We start from the raw sequence: 21,434 nt of genomic DNA, 5'->3' as shown, positions 1-21,434 counted from the left end.
TCTCCTCTAGGAGTTTTATAGTTTCTGGTCTTACGTTGAGATCTTTAATCCATTTTGAGTTTATTTTTGTGTATGGTGTTAGAAAGTGTTCTAGTTTCATTCTTTCACAAGTGGTTGACCGGATTTCCCAGCACCACTTGTTAAAGAGATTGTCTTTAATCCATTGTATATTCTTGCCTCCTTTGTCAAAGATAAGGTGCCCATATGTGCATGGACTTATCTCTGGGCTTTCTATTTTGTTCCATTGATCTATATTTCTGTCTCTGTGCCAGTACCATACTGTCTTGATAACTGTGGCTTTGTAGTAGAGCCTGAAGTCAGGTAGGTTGATTCCTCCAGTTCCATTCTTCTTTCTCAAGATCGCTTTGGCTATTCGAGGTTTTTTGTATTTCCATACAAATTGTGACTATGAGGTACCATTTCACACCAGTCAGAATGGCTGCAATCCAAAAGTCTACAAATAATAAATGCTGGAGATGGTGTGGAGAAAAGGGAACCCTCTTACACTGTTGGTGGGAATGCAAACTAGTACAGCCACTATGGAGAACAGTGTGGAGATTCCTTAAAAAACTGGAAATAGAACTGCCTTATGATCCAGCAATCCCACTGCTGGGCATACACACTGAGGAAACCAGAAGGGAAAGAGACACGTGTACCCCAATGTTCATCGCAGCACTGTTTATAATAGCCAGGACATGGAAGCAACCTAGATGTCCACCAGCAGATGAATGGAGAAGAAAGCTGTGGTACATATACACAATGGAGTATTACTCAGCCATTAAAAAGAATACATTTGAATCCGTTCTAATGAGGTGGATGAAACTGGAGCCTATTATACAGAGTGAAGTAATCCAGAAGGAAAAACACCAATACAGTATACTAACGCATATATATGGAATTTAGAAAGATGGTAACAATAACCCAGTGTACGAGACAGCAAAAGAGACACTGATGTATAGAACAGTCTTATGGACTCTGTGGGAGAGGGAGAGGGTGGGAAGATTTGGGAAAATGGCATTGAAACATGTAAAATATCATGTAAGAAACGAATTGCCAGTCCAGGTTCGATGCACAATACTGGATGCTTGGGGCTAATGCACTGGGACGACCCAGAGGGATGGTATGGGGAGAGAGGAGGGAGGAGGGTTCAGGATGGGGAACACATGTATACCTGTGGCGGATTCATTTTGATATTTGGCAAAACTAATACAATTATGTAAAGTTTAAAAATAAAATAAAATTAAAAAAAAAAAACCAAAGTACTCTAAAACTTAGTGGCTAAAACCACAATCATTGAATCTGCTTGGATTCTACAACTTAGGCAGAGCTGAGCAGCCTATCTACCATACACAGAGTCATCTAAAGTATCAACAGCTACAGTAGAGGCTGAAGAAGCCGCTTGCAAAATGACCTTCTTCACATGGCTGGAGAGTTGGTTGTGACTGTTGGCTGGGAGCTCAGTGGGTGCTGTTAGCCAAGCCCTCAGCCAGGGTTCCTCCATGTGGTTAGGTTGGGCTTTACACTTTACACAGCATGGAAGTCCAATGCCACTTCCCCCTGAATGCAAAAGTAGAAGCTATTAAGCTTTCTTAAGGCATACAGTCGGTAAAGAATCTGACTGCAATGTGGGAGACCCAAGTTCGATTTCTGGGTGGAGATAGTCCCTGGAGAAGGGAATGGCAACCCACCCCAGTATTCTTGCCTGGAGAATTCCATGGACAGAGGAGCCTGGCCAGCTACAGTCCATGGGGTCACAAAGAGTAAGACACGACAGAGCGACTAACACACACACAAACACACACACAGCACAAAGAGTCAGACACGACTGAGCAACTAACACACACACACACACACAAAAGGCATAGGCCTAGGATGAATTCTAAGGACCAAAGCAAGTCATAGGCCAGCTCAGATTCAAGAGACAGGAACTATCAATGGTGCAAAACCGAGAGGGAAGATTCATTTGGGGCTACCAAAATGCATCACTAAAAACAAAGCTAGTAGAGGTGATGGAATTCCAGTTGAGTTATTTCAAATCCTTAAAGATGATGCTGTGAAAGTGCTGTGCTCAATATGCCAGCAAATTTGGAAAACTCAGCAGCGTCCACAGGACTGGAAAAGGTAAGTTTTCATTCCAGTCCCAAAGAAAGGCAATGCCAAAGAATGCTCAAACTACCGCACAATTGCACTGATCTCATACGCTAGTAAAGTAATGCTCAAAATTCTCCAATCCAGGCTTCAACAATATGTGAACGATGAACTTCCAGATGTTTAAGCTGATTTTAGAAAAGGCAGAAGAATGAGAGATCAAATTGCCAACATCTGCTGGGAAAAGGCAATGGCACCCCACTCCAGTACTTTGCCTGGAAAATCCCATGGATGGAGGAGCCTGGTAGGCTGCAGTCCATGGGGTCGTGAAGAGTTGAACACGACTGAGCAACTTCACTTTCACTTTTCACTTCCATGCATTGGAGAAGGAAATGGCAACCCACTCCAGTGTTCTTGCCTGGAGAATCCCAGGGACAGGGGAGCCTGGTGGCTTCCGTCTATGGGGTTACACAGAGTCGGACACGACTGAAGTGACTTAGCAGCAGCAGCTGGGTCACTGAAAATGCAAGAGAGTTCCAGAAAAACATCTATTTCTGCTTTATTGACTATGCCAAAGCCTTTGACTGTGTGGATCACAATAAACTGTGGAAAATTCTTAAAGAGATGGGAATATCAGACCACCTGACCTGCCTCTTGAGAAATCTGTATGCAGGTCAAGAAGAAACAGTTAACTGGACATGGAACAACAGATTGGTTCCAAATAGGAAAAGGAGTACATCAAGGCAGTATATTTTCACCCTGCTTATTTAACTTATATACAGAGTACATCATGAGAAATGCTGGGCTGGATGAAGCCCAAGCTGGAATCAAGATTGCCGGGAGAAATATCAATAACCTCAGATATGCAGATGACACCACCCTGATGGCAGAAAGTGAAGAGGAACTCAAAAGCCTCTTGATGAAAGTGAAAGTGGAGAGTGAAAAAGTTGGCTTAAAGCTCAACATTCAGAAAACTAAGATCATGGCATCCGGTCCCATTACTTCAGGCAAATAGATGGGGAAACAGTGGAAATAGTGGCAGATTTTACTTTTTTGGGCTCCAAAATCACTGCAGATGGTGACTGCAGCCATGAAATTAAAAGATGCTTGCTCCTTGGAAGGAAAGTTATGACCAACCTAGACAGCATATTAAAAAGCAGAGACATTTGCCAACAAAGGTTCGTCTAGTCAAGGCTATGGTTTTTCCAGTAGTCATGTATGGATGTGAGAGTTGGACTATAAAGAAAGCTGAGCGCAGAAGAATTAATGCTTTTGAACTGTGGTGTTGGAGAAGACTCTTGAGAGTCCCTTGGACTGCAAGGAGATCCAACCAGTCCATCGTAAAGGAAATCAGTCCTGAGTATTCATTGGAAGGACTGATGCTGAAGCTGAAACTCCAATACTTTGGCCACCTGATGCAAAGAACTGAGTCACTGGAAAAGACCCTAATGCTGGGAAAGATTGAAGGCAGGAGGAGAAGGGGACGACAGAGGATGAGATGGTTGGATAGCATCACTGGCTCAATGGACATGAGTTTGAGTAAGTTCCCAGAGTTGATGATGGACAGGGAGGCCTGGCGTGCTACAGTCTATGGGGTCACAAAGAGTCGGACAAGACTGAGCTACTGAACTGACTGACCAAAGTAACAGTCTATCACAGGTTGTTTGGTTTTTGGTTTTCTGGTTTTCAATTTTTTGCCAAGTGTTCTATAGCTGTATATTTGCCATTACCTCTGTATTAATTTTTCAAAGCAACTTTTAAAAGCTTGTTTACAATGACATCCAACATATGTTATTAATATGTCATAAAGATTTCGACAATAAAGACCATCAGTTATCTTACACAACAAAATCTGGAGACAGGTGGGTCTAATTCTGATGCAGCAACAGCTCAATGACATCATCAAGTATTCGGGGATTTTCCAGGGGATTTTCTATCTTTCCATACAACCATCTTCAGCATGTTCGCCTCTCATCTTTAAAGATTTGTCCCCTAGGGGACTTCGCTGGTGGTCCAATGGCTAAGACTCCTTGTTCCCAAGGCAGAAGGCCAAGGTTCATCCCTGGTCAGGGAGCTAGATCCCGCATGTCCTGACTAAGAGTTCACATGCTGCAACTAAATACATATTTTTAAAAAAGATTTGTCCCCTCAATGTCACAAGAGGCTCCTCAATCACCCTAAGGAAAGCGCAGAGCCTCCTCTTGAAGTTTTCTCTTTTTATCTGGAAGGAAAGTATTTCCTAGAAGCTACCTTCCTTCAATTTCTAATTCCAGACCATTCTCAAATTTCACTGGATCAGTGATTACAGGGGCTTCCCAGGTGGCGCCAGTGGTAAAGAACTTGCCTGACAATACAGGAGACATAAGAGACACCGGTTCGATCACTGAATTGTGAAGATCCCCTGGAGGAGGAAATAACAACCCACACCAATATTCTCGCCTGAAGAATCCCACGGACAGAGGAACCTGGTGGGCTACAGTCCATGGTGTCGCAAAGAGTCGGACACGACTAAAGTAACTTAGCACGCACTGTAATTTGTTGTAGTTCAGTTGCGTCCGACTCTGCGACCCCACGGACTGCCTGCTGCACGCCAGGCTTCCCGATACATTACAATATTACCTAGCAACAACAAATCAAACATCACTGGGTACAGAAAACCCACACCGAGGACAGCCAGACCCTCTGGAGAGTCTTTTTTAGAGAATAGCGAATTTTAAGTATAGAGAGAAAACCGCTCAGGATTTACAGCCACTAACAAAACCTGGTTATTAGGCTCTGAACTTCAATCTCCTGAAAACAGAATCAGCGCGATCTCGTTAATGTCCCTTTGCGGCTTCTTACCCACTTCAAATATGGCCGCCAAGCGCCAGTTTCCTTTACCTCTCGAGTGTGGTAAAACTCTGACTTCACGCCCATTTCCAAAAGGGCTTCCTCCCGCGAGGCTGCGGTTCTCAGTGCGCAGACGCAAACGTACGTCCTCTTCCCGGCAAGATGGCGTTGGCGTTGATGTGCGGACGCCGGCAGCTTCTGCGCTTACTACGGCCCCAGCGTCAGGTAAGGATACCCCGGGTCCGAGCGCCAGGATGCCTCACTGTCCCTGTGAGCCGAGCCAGGAGTGGCTTGTGCAAACGGGCATGAGCAGACGCTGACCTGCTCACCCGGACCTCCTTCTCGTGGCCTCGGGTCATATGAGGGCGCGGAAGGGTTACGTCCCAGACTCCGCGGGGTCAGCAGCCTCGTATTTTAGTCTGTTTCTGGGACAAGCGTCACTTCTTCTAGAGAAACCTCAGCCTCAACTTCTGGGCCCCGGGGTGGGTCTGCGGTAGCTGAGAAGCAGGACTCACAGCTTGCATGCTTTCGGGCTCGCAGTCTGAGTGCGGGGAGTAGAAGAGTCTTCACCTGTGGAAATTGGCTGCCTGTCTCCTGAGGGGAGGGATGAGCATAATTATCGATTTTACCTGATAAAAGGACTCCATCTCCCTTTTACCCACTCAGTTCCACAGCGTCGCAGGGCCCTGCCAGTGGCCCCGGAAACCGCTGACAGCTGGGCTCGGGTTCCCAGCCGACCGGTGCCTCGGGCACCCGCGCTATGTCCTGCTCATGGCCCCAGGCCCCCGCGGCCTCAGTACCTCTGCCGTCTCTTTTGGAGAAGCCCAGGTAAGAGACATTTCGTCACTGAAATGTTAGGAATGGTGCTTCTTCTTGCAGATTTTATTTTTATTTTGCTTTGATTGGGAGGAGGGGAATATGGAGCTGTGTTCTTGTCCACACACCACCCAACTCCCCAAATGATAGCATCTCTGCTTGGGATAGATTTTCACATCAGTGGTAAAATTATTGAGAGCGCAGGAGGAAAAGTTTATGTTGTAAACAAGGCGTTGTTTGCCAGAATGGTGGCAAGCCACTGATGGTGAAATAAGATGCAATTCTGTTTGTATATTGGAAAAATTATAATTTGCATGTCAAATGTGGATAAAGAATGTCACCTGCCATATCAGTAAACAAAGGATGTTGAGGCCAGCAGTCCCAGTGGCCACCCCCAACAAGTGCACCCTGAGGGAATTGAGGATGGAGAAACAATACTAGCGGTAGCTAGTTAGGGTACATATCAAAGGAGTGATTTCGGTAAGCCCGAACTCTTGCATCTTTCCATACATAGAAAAACACTAAATTCATTAACTTGAGACTTCTGGTTTTTATTAGCTGTAATTTTTTGGTGTTGTAATTACCTGGTTGGGCTGGGACTGAGGGGCATTGTTTGGCAAACTCCTGTATATCCTGGCTCCTCCCTTACCTCTTCTGAACAGTCCCTCAGAGCTGAGAGCCTGTGTCCTAGGCTTAAGACCCGAGTAATAATAATAAGTATTAGTCGCTCAGTCAACTCTTTGCAACTTCATGGACTGTAGCCCGCCAGGCTCCTCTGTGCATGGAATTCTCCAGGCAAGAATACTGGAGTGGGTAGCCATTCCCTTCTCCAGGGGATCCTCCCCACCCAGGGATCAAACCCTGTTCTCCTGCTTTGCAGGGTGATTCTTTACCATCTGAGCCACCAGGGAAGCCCCTCAGTAATGCCCCAAATAAAACACAATTCTCAACTTTTAGGTTTTGGTTTTTTTCCAGTGGGCAGTTTGGGCTACCAGCGAAGGGGCCCAGAGTAGCGTTTTCCCCTTCCCCTGAACTGGGGCCTTGGTACAAGCAGGGGCCTCTTGTGCCTATCTGCCTCAGAGAGTCCAGACAAATGTGGGTGAGTCTCTCCTGGTTCTCGGATCTCCCACTTACTGGTTGATAATCCTTGTATTTGGCAATGTCTAACAGGTACCTGGCTCCCCATTTGAAAGTATGGTGTGCATTCGGCAGCCAATCAAATAGACTGAGCTTCTGGGCAGTCTTTTGTCTGACCGTGCCAATTCTCAGGGACTTCAGTCATCTTAATTTTGGTTGCATCAGCCTATACAATAACGACCTTTACTTTCTTATACTGTTTTGAGTAAACTTTATAGATCTTCTGAAGGCTACATCCTTTGTACTTTCTTGTAGGGGTACCTCTTTTGTCTTACTGATTTGAGTTGTAATTAAAGTGCCACCTGTCAATAACCACTGATGCTTTAAATTGGAAAAATGTCTTCATAGATACATTTTTACAGAGCTCTCATTATATACAGCTGTTTATTGATACCTATGGAAAAAAAACCAGAAGGTGACTACACACAAACTCACACACACACACACAGTAGTTAACCTAAGAATTCTGTTAGTTTTTTTGTTTTTTAAAAAAGGTATGGGCAACCTTATTTGTGGTTTCTGTTTCCCTTCAGTGAGTGGGTTTTACAGATGCTAATAAAAACATGAAGATCATTAATGTTGATTAGGCTGATTAACAGAGGTTTAAGAAATGAAGAGAAAATCTACAAACTTCTTCCCACTAAAGTGGAAATGTTAAAGAACTCGTGTCTCAAATGGATAAAGAAATCTTTAAGTGGTTATATTAAGAAAAAAGATATATAAAACAGATGCTAATAGGATCAAAACAAAAGGTTTCAACACATTACCTTAGGTTGGATGGACCAACATTATTGGTCCCAGTATTAGCTTTTCTTCCCCCTAAAGGCTAGAAGAAACTTAAACAGAGATATCTGACTAACAGTTGCTTGGGACAACAGTTGGGGCAGTTGATTAAGTTTTAAAAAATCGATAAAAGAGCCTGAGTCCCTTGACTCAACCTCTCACTGGGAACCCAGAGCCTTTTATACAAAAATAGATCAAATGATTTTATTAAAAAGGAAGTTTCTGGACTGCTTCTAAGACCAAGACTTGATGTGATCCTGACAGAGACTAAAGTTAAAGTTATAGAAGTTGATAGAAATGAGATAAAAATTTATCAAAACTGGTATATTTAAATGGGCTTTATGTAAGATGATTATATCTCTTTTGCCTTATTGTGGGATAGACATCATGTCTCACTCCCCTGCCTGTTATTATTATAAGACAGGGCATATAAATCTGCTCCTCAGACTATAGTAATTAACCATACTAAAGGAAACCAGTAGGGTTATCAGAGCACACACACCATAACGTAAAAACTGGGAGCTGATGTCCCAGGGCTAGCAAAAATAGTAATAGAGATTTGCTCTGGGTCTAACTGGTGCACTCAGAAAGAGGGCCTTTGTTGAATGCCTTATAAAAACTTTTGAAGACATAGTAAATTGAACCCTAAAGTTCTATAATGTAGAAATCTTGATTTTCAGTTTAGTTGGAAGTCAGTGATTAAAAAAGAAAACAAAATTTAGTTCAGCAAATCAGTCTTAGTATCACTTAGGCAATTGACCAGTTCTTTGGGAAATTAAAGCAACTATTTTTGTCTTGAAAGTCTCTATAAATCAGAAATGTAAATATAGCCTCTAAACTAGTAAGTTTATTAATACTTGATTCAAAACTTAAGTTTTTTGTTGTTGTTGTTGGTTGCTAAGTTGTGTCCGACTCTTTGTGACCCCATGGACGGTAGTCCCCCCCCAGGCTTCTCTGTCCATGGGATTTCTCAGGCAAGAATACTGCAGTGGGTTGCCATTTCCTTTTCCACATAACTAAGTATTTTAATGAAACTATGAGATCTCTAGTATTATCTGTTTGTATGTCTGTATATATATTATGGAGAAGTCAATGGCACCCCGCTCTAGTACTCTTGCCTGGAAAATCCCATGGACGGAGAAGCCTGGAAGGCTGCAGTCCATGGGCTCGCTGAGGGTCGGACATGACTGAGCAACTTCACTTTCACTTTTCACTTTCATGCATTGAAGAAGGAAATGGCAACCCACTCCACTGTTCTTGCCTGGGGAATCCCAGGGACGGTGGAGCCTGGTGGGGTGCCGTCTATGGGGTCGCACAGAGTCAGACACGACTGAAGTGACTTAGCAGCAGCATATATATTATACATATAAGATGTCACTACCTCTGGATATACTTTTCAAAATTTATAAAAGGCCTCTATTTAATTGACTTTAAAGTAAGTACTTACAAATTAACTCTTTCTATATAAAGGAAACTGGCCAGAATGAATTTCGGGTTCATGTGATCTAGGAAGTAGTAAATTAATATCTGGTGTTAAAGCTAGCTTAAGCATGCTGGCTTAATCAGTTAGACATATCTTTTATTCTACCTAGGTTTACTAAAAGTCAGTAAGTTCATATTCTTTGGCAATGTTTTCAGCAAGAAAAAATAGTAACTTGGTATTATTTTCATAAGTTAGGAAATCCACAACCCACATGGTGCAGCAAAATAAATGAGTTGAGTTATCAACTGGGGGGAAAAAAAGCACAACATAAAGGTTGAGAGTTGAGTCTTACTTGGGGCATTCAGTTCAGTTCAGTCACTCAGTCGTGTTCGACTCTTTGTGACCCCAGTAAACTGTAGCACACCAGGCTTCCCTGTCCATCACCAACTCTGGGAGCTTACTCAAATTCATATCCATCAAGTCAGTGATGCTCTCCAACTATCTCATCCACTGTTGGCCCCTTCTCCTCCTGCCTTCAATCTTTCCAAGCATCAGGGTCTTTTCAAATGAGTCAGCTCTTCCCATCAGGTGGCCAAAGTATTAGAGTTTCAGCTTCAGCATCAGTCCTTCCAATGAATAATCAGGACTGATTTCCTTTAGGATGAACTGGTTGGATCTCCTTGCAGTCCAAGGGACTCTCAGGAGTCTTCTCCAACACCACAGTTCAGAGGCATCAGTTCTTTGGCACTCATCTTTCTTTATAGTCCAACTCTCACATCCATACATGACTACTGGAAAAACCATAGCTTTGACTAGACAGACTTTTGTTGGCAAAGTAATGTCTCTGCTTTTTAATATGCTGTCTAGGTTGGAGCTTTTCTTCCAAGGAGCAAGCATCTTTTAATTTCATGGCTGCAGTCACCATCTGCAGTGATTTTGGAGCCCCCCAAAATAAAGTCTCTCACTGTTTCCATTGTTTCCCCATCTGATTGCCTGAAGTGATGGGACCGGATGCCACGATCTTAGTTTTCTGAATGTTGAGCTTTAAGCCAACTTTTTCACTCTCCTCTTTTACTTTCATCAAGAGATTCTTTGGTTCTTCTTCACTTTCTTCCATCAGGGTAGTGTCATCTGCATATCTGATGTTATTGATATTTCTCCTGGCAGTCTTGATTCCAGCTTGGGCTTCATCCAGCCCAGCATTTTACATGATGGACTCTGCATAGAAGTTAAATAAGCAGGGTGACAATACACAGCCTTGACATACTCCTTTCCCAATTTGGAACGAGTCTGTTATTCCATGTCCAGTTCTAACTTGCTTCTTGACCTACATACAGATTTCTCATTAGGCAGGTAAGGTTGTCTGATATTCCCATCTCTTTAAGAATTTTCCACAGTTTTTTGTGATCCACACAGTCAAAGGCTTTGGTGTAGTCAATAAAGCAGAAGTAGATGTTTTTCTGGAACTCTCTTGCTTTTTTGATGACCCAACAGATATTGGCAATCTGATCTCTGGTTCCTCTGCCTTTTCGAAAACCAGCTTGAACATCTGGAAGTTCATAGTTTATGTATTGTTGAAGCCTGGTTTGGAGAATTTGGGGCATTACTGAGGACTTAACTAGGATGCAAGCTCCCAGCTCTGAGGGATTGTTCCAAAGAGGTGAGTGAGGAGCCAAGGTATATAGGAGTTTTGCAAAACAAACAAAAAGGTAGTTGAAACATCAAAGGATTACTGTTAAAGAAAAACCAAGTGTCTCAAGTTTATGAGTTTAGCACTTTTCTGTGTAAGGAAAGATACAGGAGTCTTTTGTTCAGGTGCTCAGTGATGTCCACCTCTTTGTGACCCCATGAACTGCACCATGCCAGGCTTCCCTATCCTTCACTATCTCCTGGAGTTTGCTCAAACTCATATCCATTGAGTCGATGATGCCATCCAACCATCGTTTGCCACCCCCTTTTCTTCTTGCCTTCAGTCTTTCCCAGCATCAGGGTCTTTTCCAGTGAGCTGACTCTTCACATCAGATGGCCAAAGTATTGGAACCTCAGCATTAGTGCTTCCAATGAATATTCAGTGTTGATGTCCTTTAGAATTGACTACTTTGATCTCTTTGCTGTCCAAGGGACTCTCAGGCATCTTCTCTAGCACCACAGTTCGAAAGCACCAATTCTTTGGCACTCAGCCTTCTTTATGATCCAACTCTCTCACCTGTACATGACTACTGCAAAAACCATAGCTTTGAGTATACAGACCTTTGTGGGCAAAGTGATGTCTCTGCTTTTTAATACATTGTTAGATTTGTCATAGTTTTTCTTCCAAGGAGCAAGCGTCTTTTTTTTTTTTTTTTAAGGCTTAAAATGTATTTTAATAAGTTCATGTTGCATTATTCATTTCTCAGAAAAACTTCAAAGGTATTAGGGACAAATCAAACATGGTACACCAATAAAAAATGCACAGCATAACTACCTAAGATAGGCAAAGCTAAGAGCTACCATCTGACACTCAGCATACAGCAACCCTGTTCTCAAGATTGTACTAGGCCTATCAAGAAAGCTGTGAATGGCAACATCACAGACACAAAAGGGCCATTTCTGGGTTGTCCTTACCCAAGAAAAAGATGGAGGCAAGTTTAACACAAGATTTTTTAAAGATACACTAAATGAAAATCTCTAAGAGAAAATGTCTTCCTTGGGACATGAAAGGGTAATATATGGGACATAACAGAACCGTATGTATGTTGTCTGTGACCTCTGTGGACATGTGCCTGAATTCCCACCTGGGAGTGATGGGAACAGTGGGGCCAAGGTCATTGGGGGATGTTTGGTTTTTGTGGTATATGTGACAGGATCTCTGGGGTGAGACAGTGCACTAAGTCATGTCCGACTCTTGCGACCCCATGGACTGTAGCCTGCCAGGCTCCTCTGTCTATGGGATTCTCCAGGCAAGAATACTGGAGTGGGCTGCCATTTCCTTCTCCAGGGAGCAAGCGTCTTTTAATTTAATGGCTGCCGCCACTGTCCACAATGATTTTGGAGCCTAAGAAAATAAAGTCGGTCACTGTTTCCATTGTTTCCCTATCTATTTGCTATGAAGTAGTGGAACCGGATGCCATGATCTTAGTTTTTTTGAATGTTGAGTTTTGAGCCAGCTTTTTCACTCTCCTCTTCGACCTTTAGTTCTTTAGAACCTTTAGCCCTTTAGTTCCTCTTCACTTTCTGCCATTAGGGTGGAGTCATCTGCATATCTGAGGTTATTGATATTTCTCCCTGCAGTCTTGATTCCAGCTTGAGCTTCATCCAGTTCGGCATTTCACATAATGTATTCTGCATAGAAGTTAAATAAGCAGGATGACAATATACAGCCTTGACGTACTCCTTTCCCACTTTGGAACCAGTCTGTTGTTCCATGTCCCGTTCTAAGTGTTGCTTCCTGACTTGTGTACAGGTTTCTCCTTTCTTACAGGAGGCAGGTAAGATGTTCTGGTATTCCTGTCTCTAAGAATTTTCTGCCGTTTGTTGTGACCCACACAATCAAAGGCTTTAACACAGTCAATGAAGCAGAAGTAGATGTTTCTCTGGAATTCCCTTGCTTTTTCTGTGATTCAGCGTATGTTGGCAATTTGACCTCTGGTTCCTCTGCCTTTTCTAAGTCCAGCTTGTACAACTGAAAGTTCTCAGTTCACATACTGTTGAAGCCTCACTTGGAGGATGTTGAGTATTGCTTTGCTAGCATGTGAAATAGGTGCAGTTGTGCAGTTTGAACATTCTTTGGCATTGCCCTTCTTTGGCATTGGAATAAAAACTGACCTTTTCCAGTCCTGTGGCTACTGCTGAGTTTTTCCAAATTTGCTGGCATGTTGAATGCAGTACTTTCACAACATCATCTTTTAGGATTTGAAATAACTCAGATGGAATTCCATCACTTCCACTAGCTTTGTTTGTAGTAATGCTTCCTAAGGCCCATTTGACTTCAAACTCCAGGATGTCTGGCTCTAGATGAGTGATCACACCATCGTGGTTATCCAGGTTGGTCAAACTTAACTGCAAATGCAATAAAAGAGCCCCATGTTGGCTATTTTCAGGGCAAGATTTCCTTTAATTCCCAATTAAGTGAGTACTTACACGTTTTGTACATACATAGACGTGGCTAGAGTGTTAGTTGGAGGCAAAGATGTTAGGCCAGCCTCTCATCTAATCACCCAGTTTAGACTGCTTGGTGTCTCTACTGAGCAACTCCCCATCTTTCATCTGGGCTCCCCTAGTATCTTTCAGCTGGGGAGCCAGGTACCAGTTAGAGACTGCCAAATAAAACTCAGAATCATCAGCCAATAGTCAGGAGATCCAAGAATCCCCCTGAATTGTCTGGACTCTCCAAGGAGGCAGACAGTCCCAAGAGGCCTCTGCTAATATGAGGCCCTAAGTCCTCAAAGAGTTCAGGTGAAGGAGAGAGGTATACTCTGGATCCTTTGGTAGTCACCAAAATGGTTAACTGTGAAAAGTGTACAACCTAAAAGTTGAAGATTATGTTTTATTCAGTGAACTTGCTAAGGACTTAAGCCTGGAAGACTGCCTCTCAGATAAGCTCTGAGGGGCTGTTCCAAAGAGGTAAGAAAGGAGCCAGGATATATGGAAGTTTGGGGAGGTGGTGGGAAACAGGTAGTCAGAATATCAAAAGATTTTTTTAAAATAGTATTAAAGAAAAATGAGGCTCTTCTCTCTCCCGGCCCCTCAGACTGATTCGCCAAGATGACCAACACAAAGGGAAAGAAGCGGGGCACCCGCTACATGTTCTCCAGGCCTTTCAGAAAACATGGAGTTGTTCCTTTGGCCACATCATGCGAATCTACAGGAAGGGTGATATTGTAGATATCAAGGGAATGCGTACTGTTCAAAAAGGAATGCCCCACAAATGTTACCATGGCAAAACTGGGAGAATCTACAATGTCACCCAGCATGCTGTTGGCATCATTGTAAACAAACAAGTTAAGGGCAAGATTCTTGCCAAGAGAATTAGTGTGCGTATCGAGCATATTAAGCACTCTAAGAGCCGAGATAGCTTCCTGAAACGTGTGAAGGAAAATGATCAGAAAAAGAAGGAAGCCAAAGAGAAAGGGACTTGGGTTCAGCTGAAGCACCAGCCTGCTCCACCCAGAGAAGCACACTTTGTGAGGACCAATGGAAAGGAACCCGAACTGTTGGAGCCCATTCCCTATGAATTCATGGCCTGATGGGTGTAGAAATAAAGACCTGGACTGTGCAAATGATCCTCTTAATTGAGTAGAGGTGTTGTGTCCAAATTGAGTGGGTGATGTCTTTTTAAATTTAGTGTTTTTTCTTCCTGAAAGGTGTAAGATAGTTTGTTGTTCAGTATGCTCCATTTTTTAATAAACTGCCAGATATTATTTATAAAAAAAAAGAAAAGCAAAACCAGATATCTCAAGTTGATGAGTTTAGCACTTTTCTATGTATGGACTGATGTAAGAGTCTGGGCTTGTTGAGATCATTCCTTTGATAAGCACCTTAAGTATAAAGTAAGTAAGTGAAGTCGCTCAGTCGTGTCCGACTCTTTGTGACCCCATGGATTATAGCTACCAGGCTCCTCTGTCCGTGGGATTTTCCAGGCAATAGTACTGGAGTGGATTTCCATTTCCTTCTCCAGCGGATCTTCCCGAGCGTGGGATCGAACCCGGGTCTCCTGCATTGTAGACAGATGCTTTACAGTCTGAGCTACCAGTATATAGCACCAATATTCTGTTTTCCTCCGTCCTGAATCCCCTCAGGGTATACAGTTGAGGGTGGCTGATGGCTCCCGCACCCTTTGTTTACTCATATGGCAGGCAACGTTTTTCTTCCACATAGCGGTCTTTCACAGGCAATCTAGAGAATTTTAGATTATCAACAGGGCCTGATCCAAAAGTAAGCAGTTTGAGTGGCCTATCGGCAGAATCTTTGCCAGATCTACACATCAGCCTTCCTAGTGCCATGGGACAAAACTAGTCATAATGCCTCCCAACTTTTGGTCAAATTTATGACCTGAAAAGAGGAAAAAAAGAGAAAAAATTTATGACCAAAGAATGTCATCTGCCACGTCAGCAAACAAAGTATATCGGGGCCATCAGCCACTGCAGCCACCCCTATAGTGCATCCTGAGGGGATTCAGGATGGAGAAGCAGAATACTGGCCCTAGAAAGTTAAGGTATATATCAAAGGAATGATTTCAATAAACCGAGGCTCTTGTAGCTTTCCATACATAGAAAAGCACTAAATTCATTAACTTGAGACACCTACCTGGTTTTTCTTGAATTAGCAGTAATCTTTTGGTGTTTGACTACCTGGTTTTTGGGGGTTGTTTGTTTTGCAAAAATTCTTGCATATCCTGGCTTCTTCCTCAGACCTGAGAGGCTGTGTCCTGGGCTGTGTCAGTAATGTCCCAAATAAAACACAATTCTCAACTTTGAGGTTGTGCGTTTTTTCAGTTGACACAATTACAACTTGTATGTCCCTGATTTCATGGACATTAATATTTCTCAGCACCAAGTAGATACCGTCTTAAAAACTGAGTTGTTTAAAGAAAAATTATAATAGTTTAAGTGTATGCAAAATTGTGCCAGTGATACTCATGCAACTGAAATTTGGAAAATACTAATATAAGAAATAACTTCCTAACATGAAGGAGAGTCATGAAGTCTTATTCTGAGTAACTTATCTTCCTGCTTAGAGGGGAAAATAAAATATCCTTTTTTAAAAATCATGAACAGGAATATGTATTTAAAATAAGAAACCTTTACAAAGTAATGTTTTTTGAAAAACTGACAAATACCATAAGCATCATAAAACCTAGAAAAATAATTTTTAATTGACTTCCTGACATTAAATGTCATTTTTAAGCTTTGAATTCTTTGGACAGTATAGGCTACCATGGGAGAACAAGAAATAGGGAGTCCAGAGAGTAAGTACCCCAGTGTTGGTTGTTGTAAGAGGGACCTCGTTTTCTATGTGTCTGCCCCCTGCTGAATATAATGTGCTTAGTCGCTCAAGCGACTCTCTGTGACCCTTTGGACAGTAACCCACCAGGCTCCTCTGTCCATGGGATTTTTCAGACAAGAATACTAGTGTGGGTTGCCATTTCCTCCTCTAGGGACCGAATATAATACATGACTTTTTTCCCCCACAGGTTCCGGCCCCTCCAGTCATTCCTGCAACTCCCCCACCCACAGCAGTACCAGCAGTACCTGAAGTGGCTTCTGGAGAGGCCGCAGATGTCATCCAAGCTGCTGCGGAGCAGAGCTTTGCTGAACTTGGGCTGGGGTCCTACACCCCAGTGGGACTGATCCAGAACTTACTTGAATTTATGCATGTTAACCTAGGCCTACCATGGTGGGGAGCCATTGCTGCATGTAAGGGGAACATATCTGTACAAGGGTAGAGGAAATGGGGGTTTGGGTAGAACTTTAAAGATAGCAGCTCTATGCGTGGATAGAGGAAATAGTTGCATAAGTTTATAGCTGAGAAAAGCCGATGATGCAAATGAGTGAAAGAGGTTCATGACACTTAGATGCACTCCACTGTATTTCTTGGGGGCATTTTAAAACCACTAGGTCATCTAGGATTTAAGAAGTGTAAGTTTTTGAATGTGAGGGTAGGGTTTAAGTATGGGGACCTCCGTAAAAGTGATGAAGCCTGATAAGAGAGCAGAAGATCAGGTCAGATGGGAAGATACTCACATTGCTCCTCTTATAAGGTTAAAACTGCTTTAAATTCTGTTTCTCCCCATACGTTGCTCCAGTGATCTTCTCTCCCCCATGTCTTCAGTTTCTCCATCTTTACTGCCTTCTCTGAACATATAGGTGTGTGCAGGCATACCATGTGTTTCTTGGTAAATTCCTTTGCCTCATCGTTAATTCACTTTTAACTACTACCCTTTCTCCATCTCTTCATAGCTATCATTTAAAAGAGTATTCTACACCCAGTAGGCTTTTCTCTCTTTCTGTTCTGTGACCCTCAGCAGTCTGATTTATACCACCTCGTTCTAACTGCCAGTGATATCATTTCTTAGTCCACTTTTCATACTTGCCCTTTCTGCATCAGACACGGTAGAGTGTGGAACCTGCCCCTTGGCTTTTGCAACTTTGTCCATATCCTCCTATCTCCATTGCTCAGGACTCTACCTGCCCCTTCAGTGCTGGTATTCCGGGTTCTGTCCTTAGCTCCCTTCTCCGTCCACTTCACACCATTTATCATTATGGTGATAAAGCTTAAATGTGTATCTCCCCCTTGTCTCTTCTCAGCCCAGGCCCACTTGCTTATCACAGATACCATCAACTAAATAAATATTTGTTGAAATGATCAGGAAATGTGAAATGTAAGAAAAGAAATAGGAAGGAGTTAAAGCAGTAGGCCACCAGGTTACCTCCTATTCCAGACATTTCTAGGACAGCATTTTTCAGACTTCATTCCTGGGAGCCCCAGAATTCTGTGAAAGTGCTTCTGAGCAAAGCAAATTCCAAAGATTGAACAGTCTTAACAGTCAGACAAGCCTCCTCACCCAGGGTAGCTTGATTTTATTTGTTATGTATATTGTGGTTACACTTAGAATTGAGGAAAAAAGGAGTCCATTAATCATAGAAAAGTTTGGAAACCATTGATCTATAAAAGTAGCTTCTGTCACCTTTTTGAGGAAATAAGATTGCTGGTTAGTTGTTTGGAGAAGTTAATGCCAGACTTTTGATGTCAACGCAGAGGACTGAGCCTCAAAGGAACTGAGTCACACCTCGCCCTTTGTTTGGGGCCTGTGGGCATGAGCCACAGGGTGGGAAGGTCCAGGCAAGAGACCCTCTCAGGGAGGACCTAGAAACGTTTAGCCGTCTAGCTACAGAATGGCTTGATGGAGAATGCAGAATGTCACTCCACTCCTAGTTTGTGTTTCCAGGCACAGTCCTTGCCCGCTGCCTGGTGTTTCCTCTCATCGTGAAGGGCCAACGAGAGGCAGCCAAGATTCACAATCATTTGCCAGAGATTCAGAAGTTTTCCGCTCGAATCAGAGAGGCCAAGTTGACAGGAAACCACACAGAATGTGAGTCAGTCACAGAATGAGCATGGGAGAGGACCTGTTTTCCCTACATACAGCTGGGGGTGGGGAGAGGGCAGTGGGTAGGAGGGGGAACAACTCAAATTGGGAGTTACTACAGTTGGGCAAGTTCTGAGATATACCTGCTTCGTGGGCCTACTGCTGCCAGTGCCTGGCCAGGGTCGGTTAGATGTGACTCATGGGCCAGGTTATGAGGATGGTCACCTCCACCAACCTAGCTGTTAGCCCAACCATTAACTTCTACTCCCTTCCCAGTTTACAGGGCCTCCTCGGAGATGACATTCTACCAGAAAAAGCATGATATTAAACTCTTTAGACCTCTCATTCTACCACTGACTCAGGTGAGCAAAAAACATTTCCCCTCTAACTTCAGAAACAATCAGATTAAGAGAAACAACAACAAAAATTAAAAATCAGATTACCTCCTCTGTGTTTCCCAGGCAATGGCTCCCCACTCCAGTACTCTTGCCTGGAAAATCCCATGGACGGAGGAGCCTGGTGGGCTACAGTCCATGAGGTCGCTGAGTTGGACACGACTGAGCGACTTCACTTTCACTTTTCACTTCCATGCATTGGAGAAGGAAATGGCAACCCACTCCAGTGTTCTTGCCTGGAGAATCCCAGGGACGGGGGAGCCTGGTGGGCTGCCATCTATGGGGTCGCACAGAGTCGGACACGACTGAAGCGACTTAGCAGCAGACCCTAAAAGCAGGTTGGCGGTGATATTATGCTACATAAACCCATTATGGGTTTCAATAATGGAGTAATTAAAATGTTCCCTCTGTTAAAGGGTACTGACACTGTTTATCCTGTGTCACAGGCCCCGATCTTCATCTCCTTCTTCATTGCCTTGAGAGAAATGGCCAACCTTCCCGTGCCCAGCCTGCAGACAGGTGGTCTCTGGTGGTTCCAGGATCTCACACTATCTGACCCCATCTACGTATTACCTCTGGTGGTCACAGCTACAATGTGGGGTGTCCTTGAGGTAAGCCCAGGTTCGCCAAGTGCCTGTCCTGCAGAGTGGGGAGTGAAAGGAAAGCAGTTGTATAGAATGGTCATTCTTCACTCCCTGGAGAAACAGAACTGATGGGTAAGAGATCTGAACCAGGATCAATGACATGCATTTGCTCGTCAAATATATGTTCTTCCCTTGCTTTTTCTTTTTTTCCCAGTTAGGTGCTGAAACTGGCATGCAAAGTTCTGACCTTCAGTGGATGAGAAATTTTATCAGACTAATGCCCCTGGCAGTCTTGCCCATAACTATCCATTTCCCCACGGTAGGTGATGGCGTAGGGGCTGTCTCCAAGTCTCCTGGCAAGGTGCCCAGAGACGCAGCTTCCGAGTGCCTTCTCTTCTCATCCAGGCAGTGTTCATGTACTGGCTCTCCTCCAACATGTTTTCCCTGGGCCAGGTGGCCTGTCTCCGTATTCCTGCTGTACGCACTGTACTGAAAATTCCCCAACGTGTTGTGCACGACCCAGACAAGTTAGCTCCACGAGAAGGCTTCCTAAAGAGCTTCAAACAAGGTAAGGGCCCATCCTCTATGACAAGGACGGGGGAACGTGGTCTTGAAATGGGTCCAGGACCAATGGTCTTCCTCCCCTTTACACAGGCTGGAAGAATGCCGAAATGGCCCATCAGCTACAGGAACGGGAACGACGTATGCAGAACCACTTGGAGCTCGCTGCCAGGGGTAAATAACCCTTGCAGGCCAAATTCTGTCGTTTGCTTCTTCCTTTTCTTCGTTCATCGGGATTTGTTTTCTCTTCTTCCCCAGGTCCGTTACGACAGACGTTTGCCCACAACCCTCTGCTGCAGCATGGAAAGAATGACCCTCCCAACACCCCCAACAGCAGCAGCAGCAGCAGCAGCAGCAACAAAGCAAAGTCAAAGCAACCCTGGCGTGACACGCTTGGCTGACCTCTGCTGCCTGCTCACACTGGCAGGAACTCTGTCTCTTCAGAGACTCAGCCTTCGAACACGATTTCATGCTGGGTCTTTGCGCCAGACCTAGAAACTGTGGGACATACTGATGTTCATTTAAAAATTGGATTCCACTACAGACTCTTCCACCTGATTGTGAAAGAACCCTGGGAGCCAGGTGATCTTTCCGTCCGCAGAGTTAGTAAACCTCTGTGCTACACACTGCTTCCTAACACTTACTAAACAGGGAAATGGATTGCGCGCTTCAGGAAGAATAGCTTGGGTGATGACTGCTCTTGCTGGCCCATGATCTTAGGAGGCATCTCAGTGTTGTAACCTGGCATGAAGGGCTAGATGTGTTGTCACACCCGTATTTGCCTTGTCTTCAGCGGTGTATGCCTGGTAAGTGGCGAATGTATATGGAGGAACCACATTCACTTATCCCAAGATTACCTATAAAATATCCTTCAAGAAGTAGATGTGCTCAATTTCTTAGTGATAAGAGGAACAGAAGTTGATACAGCTTTTATCAAATAACCTAGCATTTTGCTACAGCAGCATAGGTGTTCTCTTGGGTAGAGGCTGATTGCATCAGCCTTCAGCACCTGGGTTAAGAGGGAAGAAATGCTCAGATTCTTTGTAACATAAGATTGTTTTTAGTCTTCCTGCCTGGCTCATGGAAACTATCCCTAAGACACTGTATAAAAATGATGGAGCCACTCAGAGTTTAGAAGCATACCCTTTTATTGTCTAGCACCTGTGACAGTTTCATGTCTCTAAAGGAGAAGGAAGTTAAAGCATTGTTGGATTTTCCAGTGGAAGAGGAGTGGGCAGGCACACTGGAGGTGAGTGGATATCTTAACACATGGGAACATGCCACTGGAACATCCAAGCTCACACTTAGCATGCTTCCCATCACAGTCTGCTTTATGTCCCTTTAAAAGAAACCTGGAATAATATGTAGCAAAACAAATAAATTACTCTCCATCTCTCAGAAAGCAAGTTCAGAGGTTGCTGAAGCTGCCTAAGAGGCTTCTGGACAGGTGCCTCCAAAGAAGTGAGCTTTCCTTTTCAACTTCCTTGCCTCCAGCCAGCAGGAGATAGAAGCCCCTGCTTTCCACATCTCGAAATTTCTTGTGGTTATTTAGACTTGGGATCCTGTTGTTTGGACTGCTGTCCTCCATCTTCCAAATCCATCTCTGCAGCAACTGACATACATAGGACCTGGAGGTACCACGTGACAGAGGCTACAAAGAGAGGTTTGAGTCAGAACTGAGAAGAAGTCAAGTCAACTGGACTGAGTCCAAGTGGCACTGAGTGGGGCTGGGCCCAAGGGGACAATTTCAGTTA

At 43.8% G+C, this 21,434-nt stretch overlaps 2 protein-coding genes and 1 pseudogene across 7 annotated transcripts in view; 2 read left to right on the top strand and 1 right to left on the bottom strand.

The window, feature by feature from the left end:
- The first annotated feature begins 5,034 nt into the window (after nt 1-5,034).
- Nucleotides 5,035-20,807, top strand: OXA1L (OXA1L, mitochondrial inner membrane protein). Its single transcript, XM_027553329.1, has 10 exons — nt 5,035-5,142; nt 5,584-5,745; nt 16,248-16,470; nt 18,003-18,146; nt 18,417-18,502; nt 18,982-19,146; nt 19,334-19,438; nt 19,525-19,687; nt 19,774-19,854; nt 19,939-20,807. The coding sequence occupies exons 1-10, from the start codon at nt 5,080-5,082 to the stop codon at nt 20,079-20,081; spliced, it is 1,335 nt and encodes a 444-aa protein (XP_027409130.1). The 5' UTR covers nt 5,035-5,079; the 3' UTR covers nt 20,082-20,807.
- LOC113899938 lies at nt 13,776-14,309 on the top strand (annotated as a pseudogene). Its single transcript, XR_003513033.1, has one exon. The product of XR_003513033.1 is annotated as a 60S ribosomal protein L21-like (transcript).
- The window catches only part of SLC7A7 (solute carrier family 7 member 7), a 37,804-nt gene continuing 37,177 nt past the window's right edge, over nt 20,808-21,434 (bottom strand). For all 5 annotated transcript variants that reach the window (XM_027553327.1, XM_027553325.1, XM_027553324.1 and 2 more), the window contains one exon: nt 20,808-21,331. In XM_027553327.1, coding sequence (XP_027409128.1) covers nt 21,225-21,331 — 107 coding nt within the window. In that variant the 3' untranslated portion in view covers nt 20,808-21,224. The remainder of the gene's footprint in view (nt 21,332-21,434) is intronic.

This window comes from Bos indicus x Bos taurus, chromosome 10 (assembly GCF_003369695.1).
Source record: "Bos indicus x Bos taurus breed Angus x Brahman F1 hybrid chromosome 10, Bos_hybrid_MaternalHap_v2.0, whole genome shotgun sequence".
NCBI lineage: Eukaryota > Metazoa > Chordata > Mammalia > Artiodactyla > Bovidae > Bos > Bos indicus x Bos taurus.
This window is presented reverse-complemented; position numbering and strand designations above follow the sequence as displayed.

What these genes read in the sequence shown, in the direction of transcription:
- OXA1L (XM_027553329.1), top strand. Translation starts at nt 5,080, where the DNA reads ATGGCGTTGGCGTTGATGTGCGGACGCCGGCAGCTTCTGCGCTTACTA. An exon ending in TACTACGGCCCCAGCGTCAG is followed by an intron (nt 5,143 to 5,583) that starts GTAAGGATACCC and finishes TTACCCACTCAG; the next exon opens with TTCCACAGCGTCGCAGGGCC. An exon ending in TCATTCTACCACTGACTCAG is followed by an intron (nt 18,503 to 18,981) that starts GTGAGCAAAAAA and finishes CCTGTGTCACAG; the next exon opens with GCCCCGATCTTCATCTCCTT.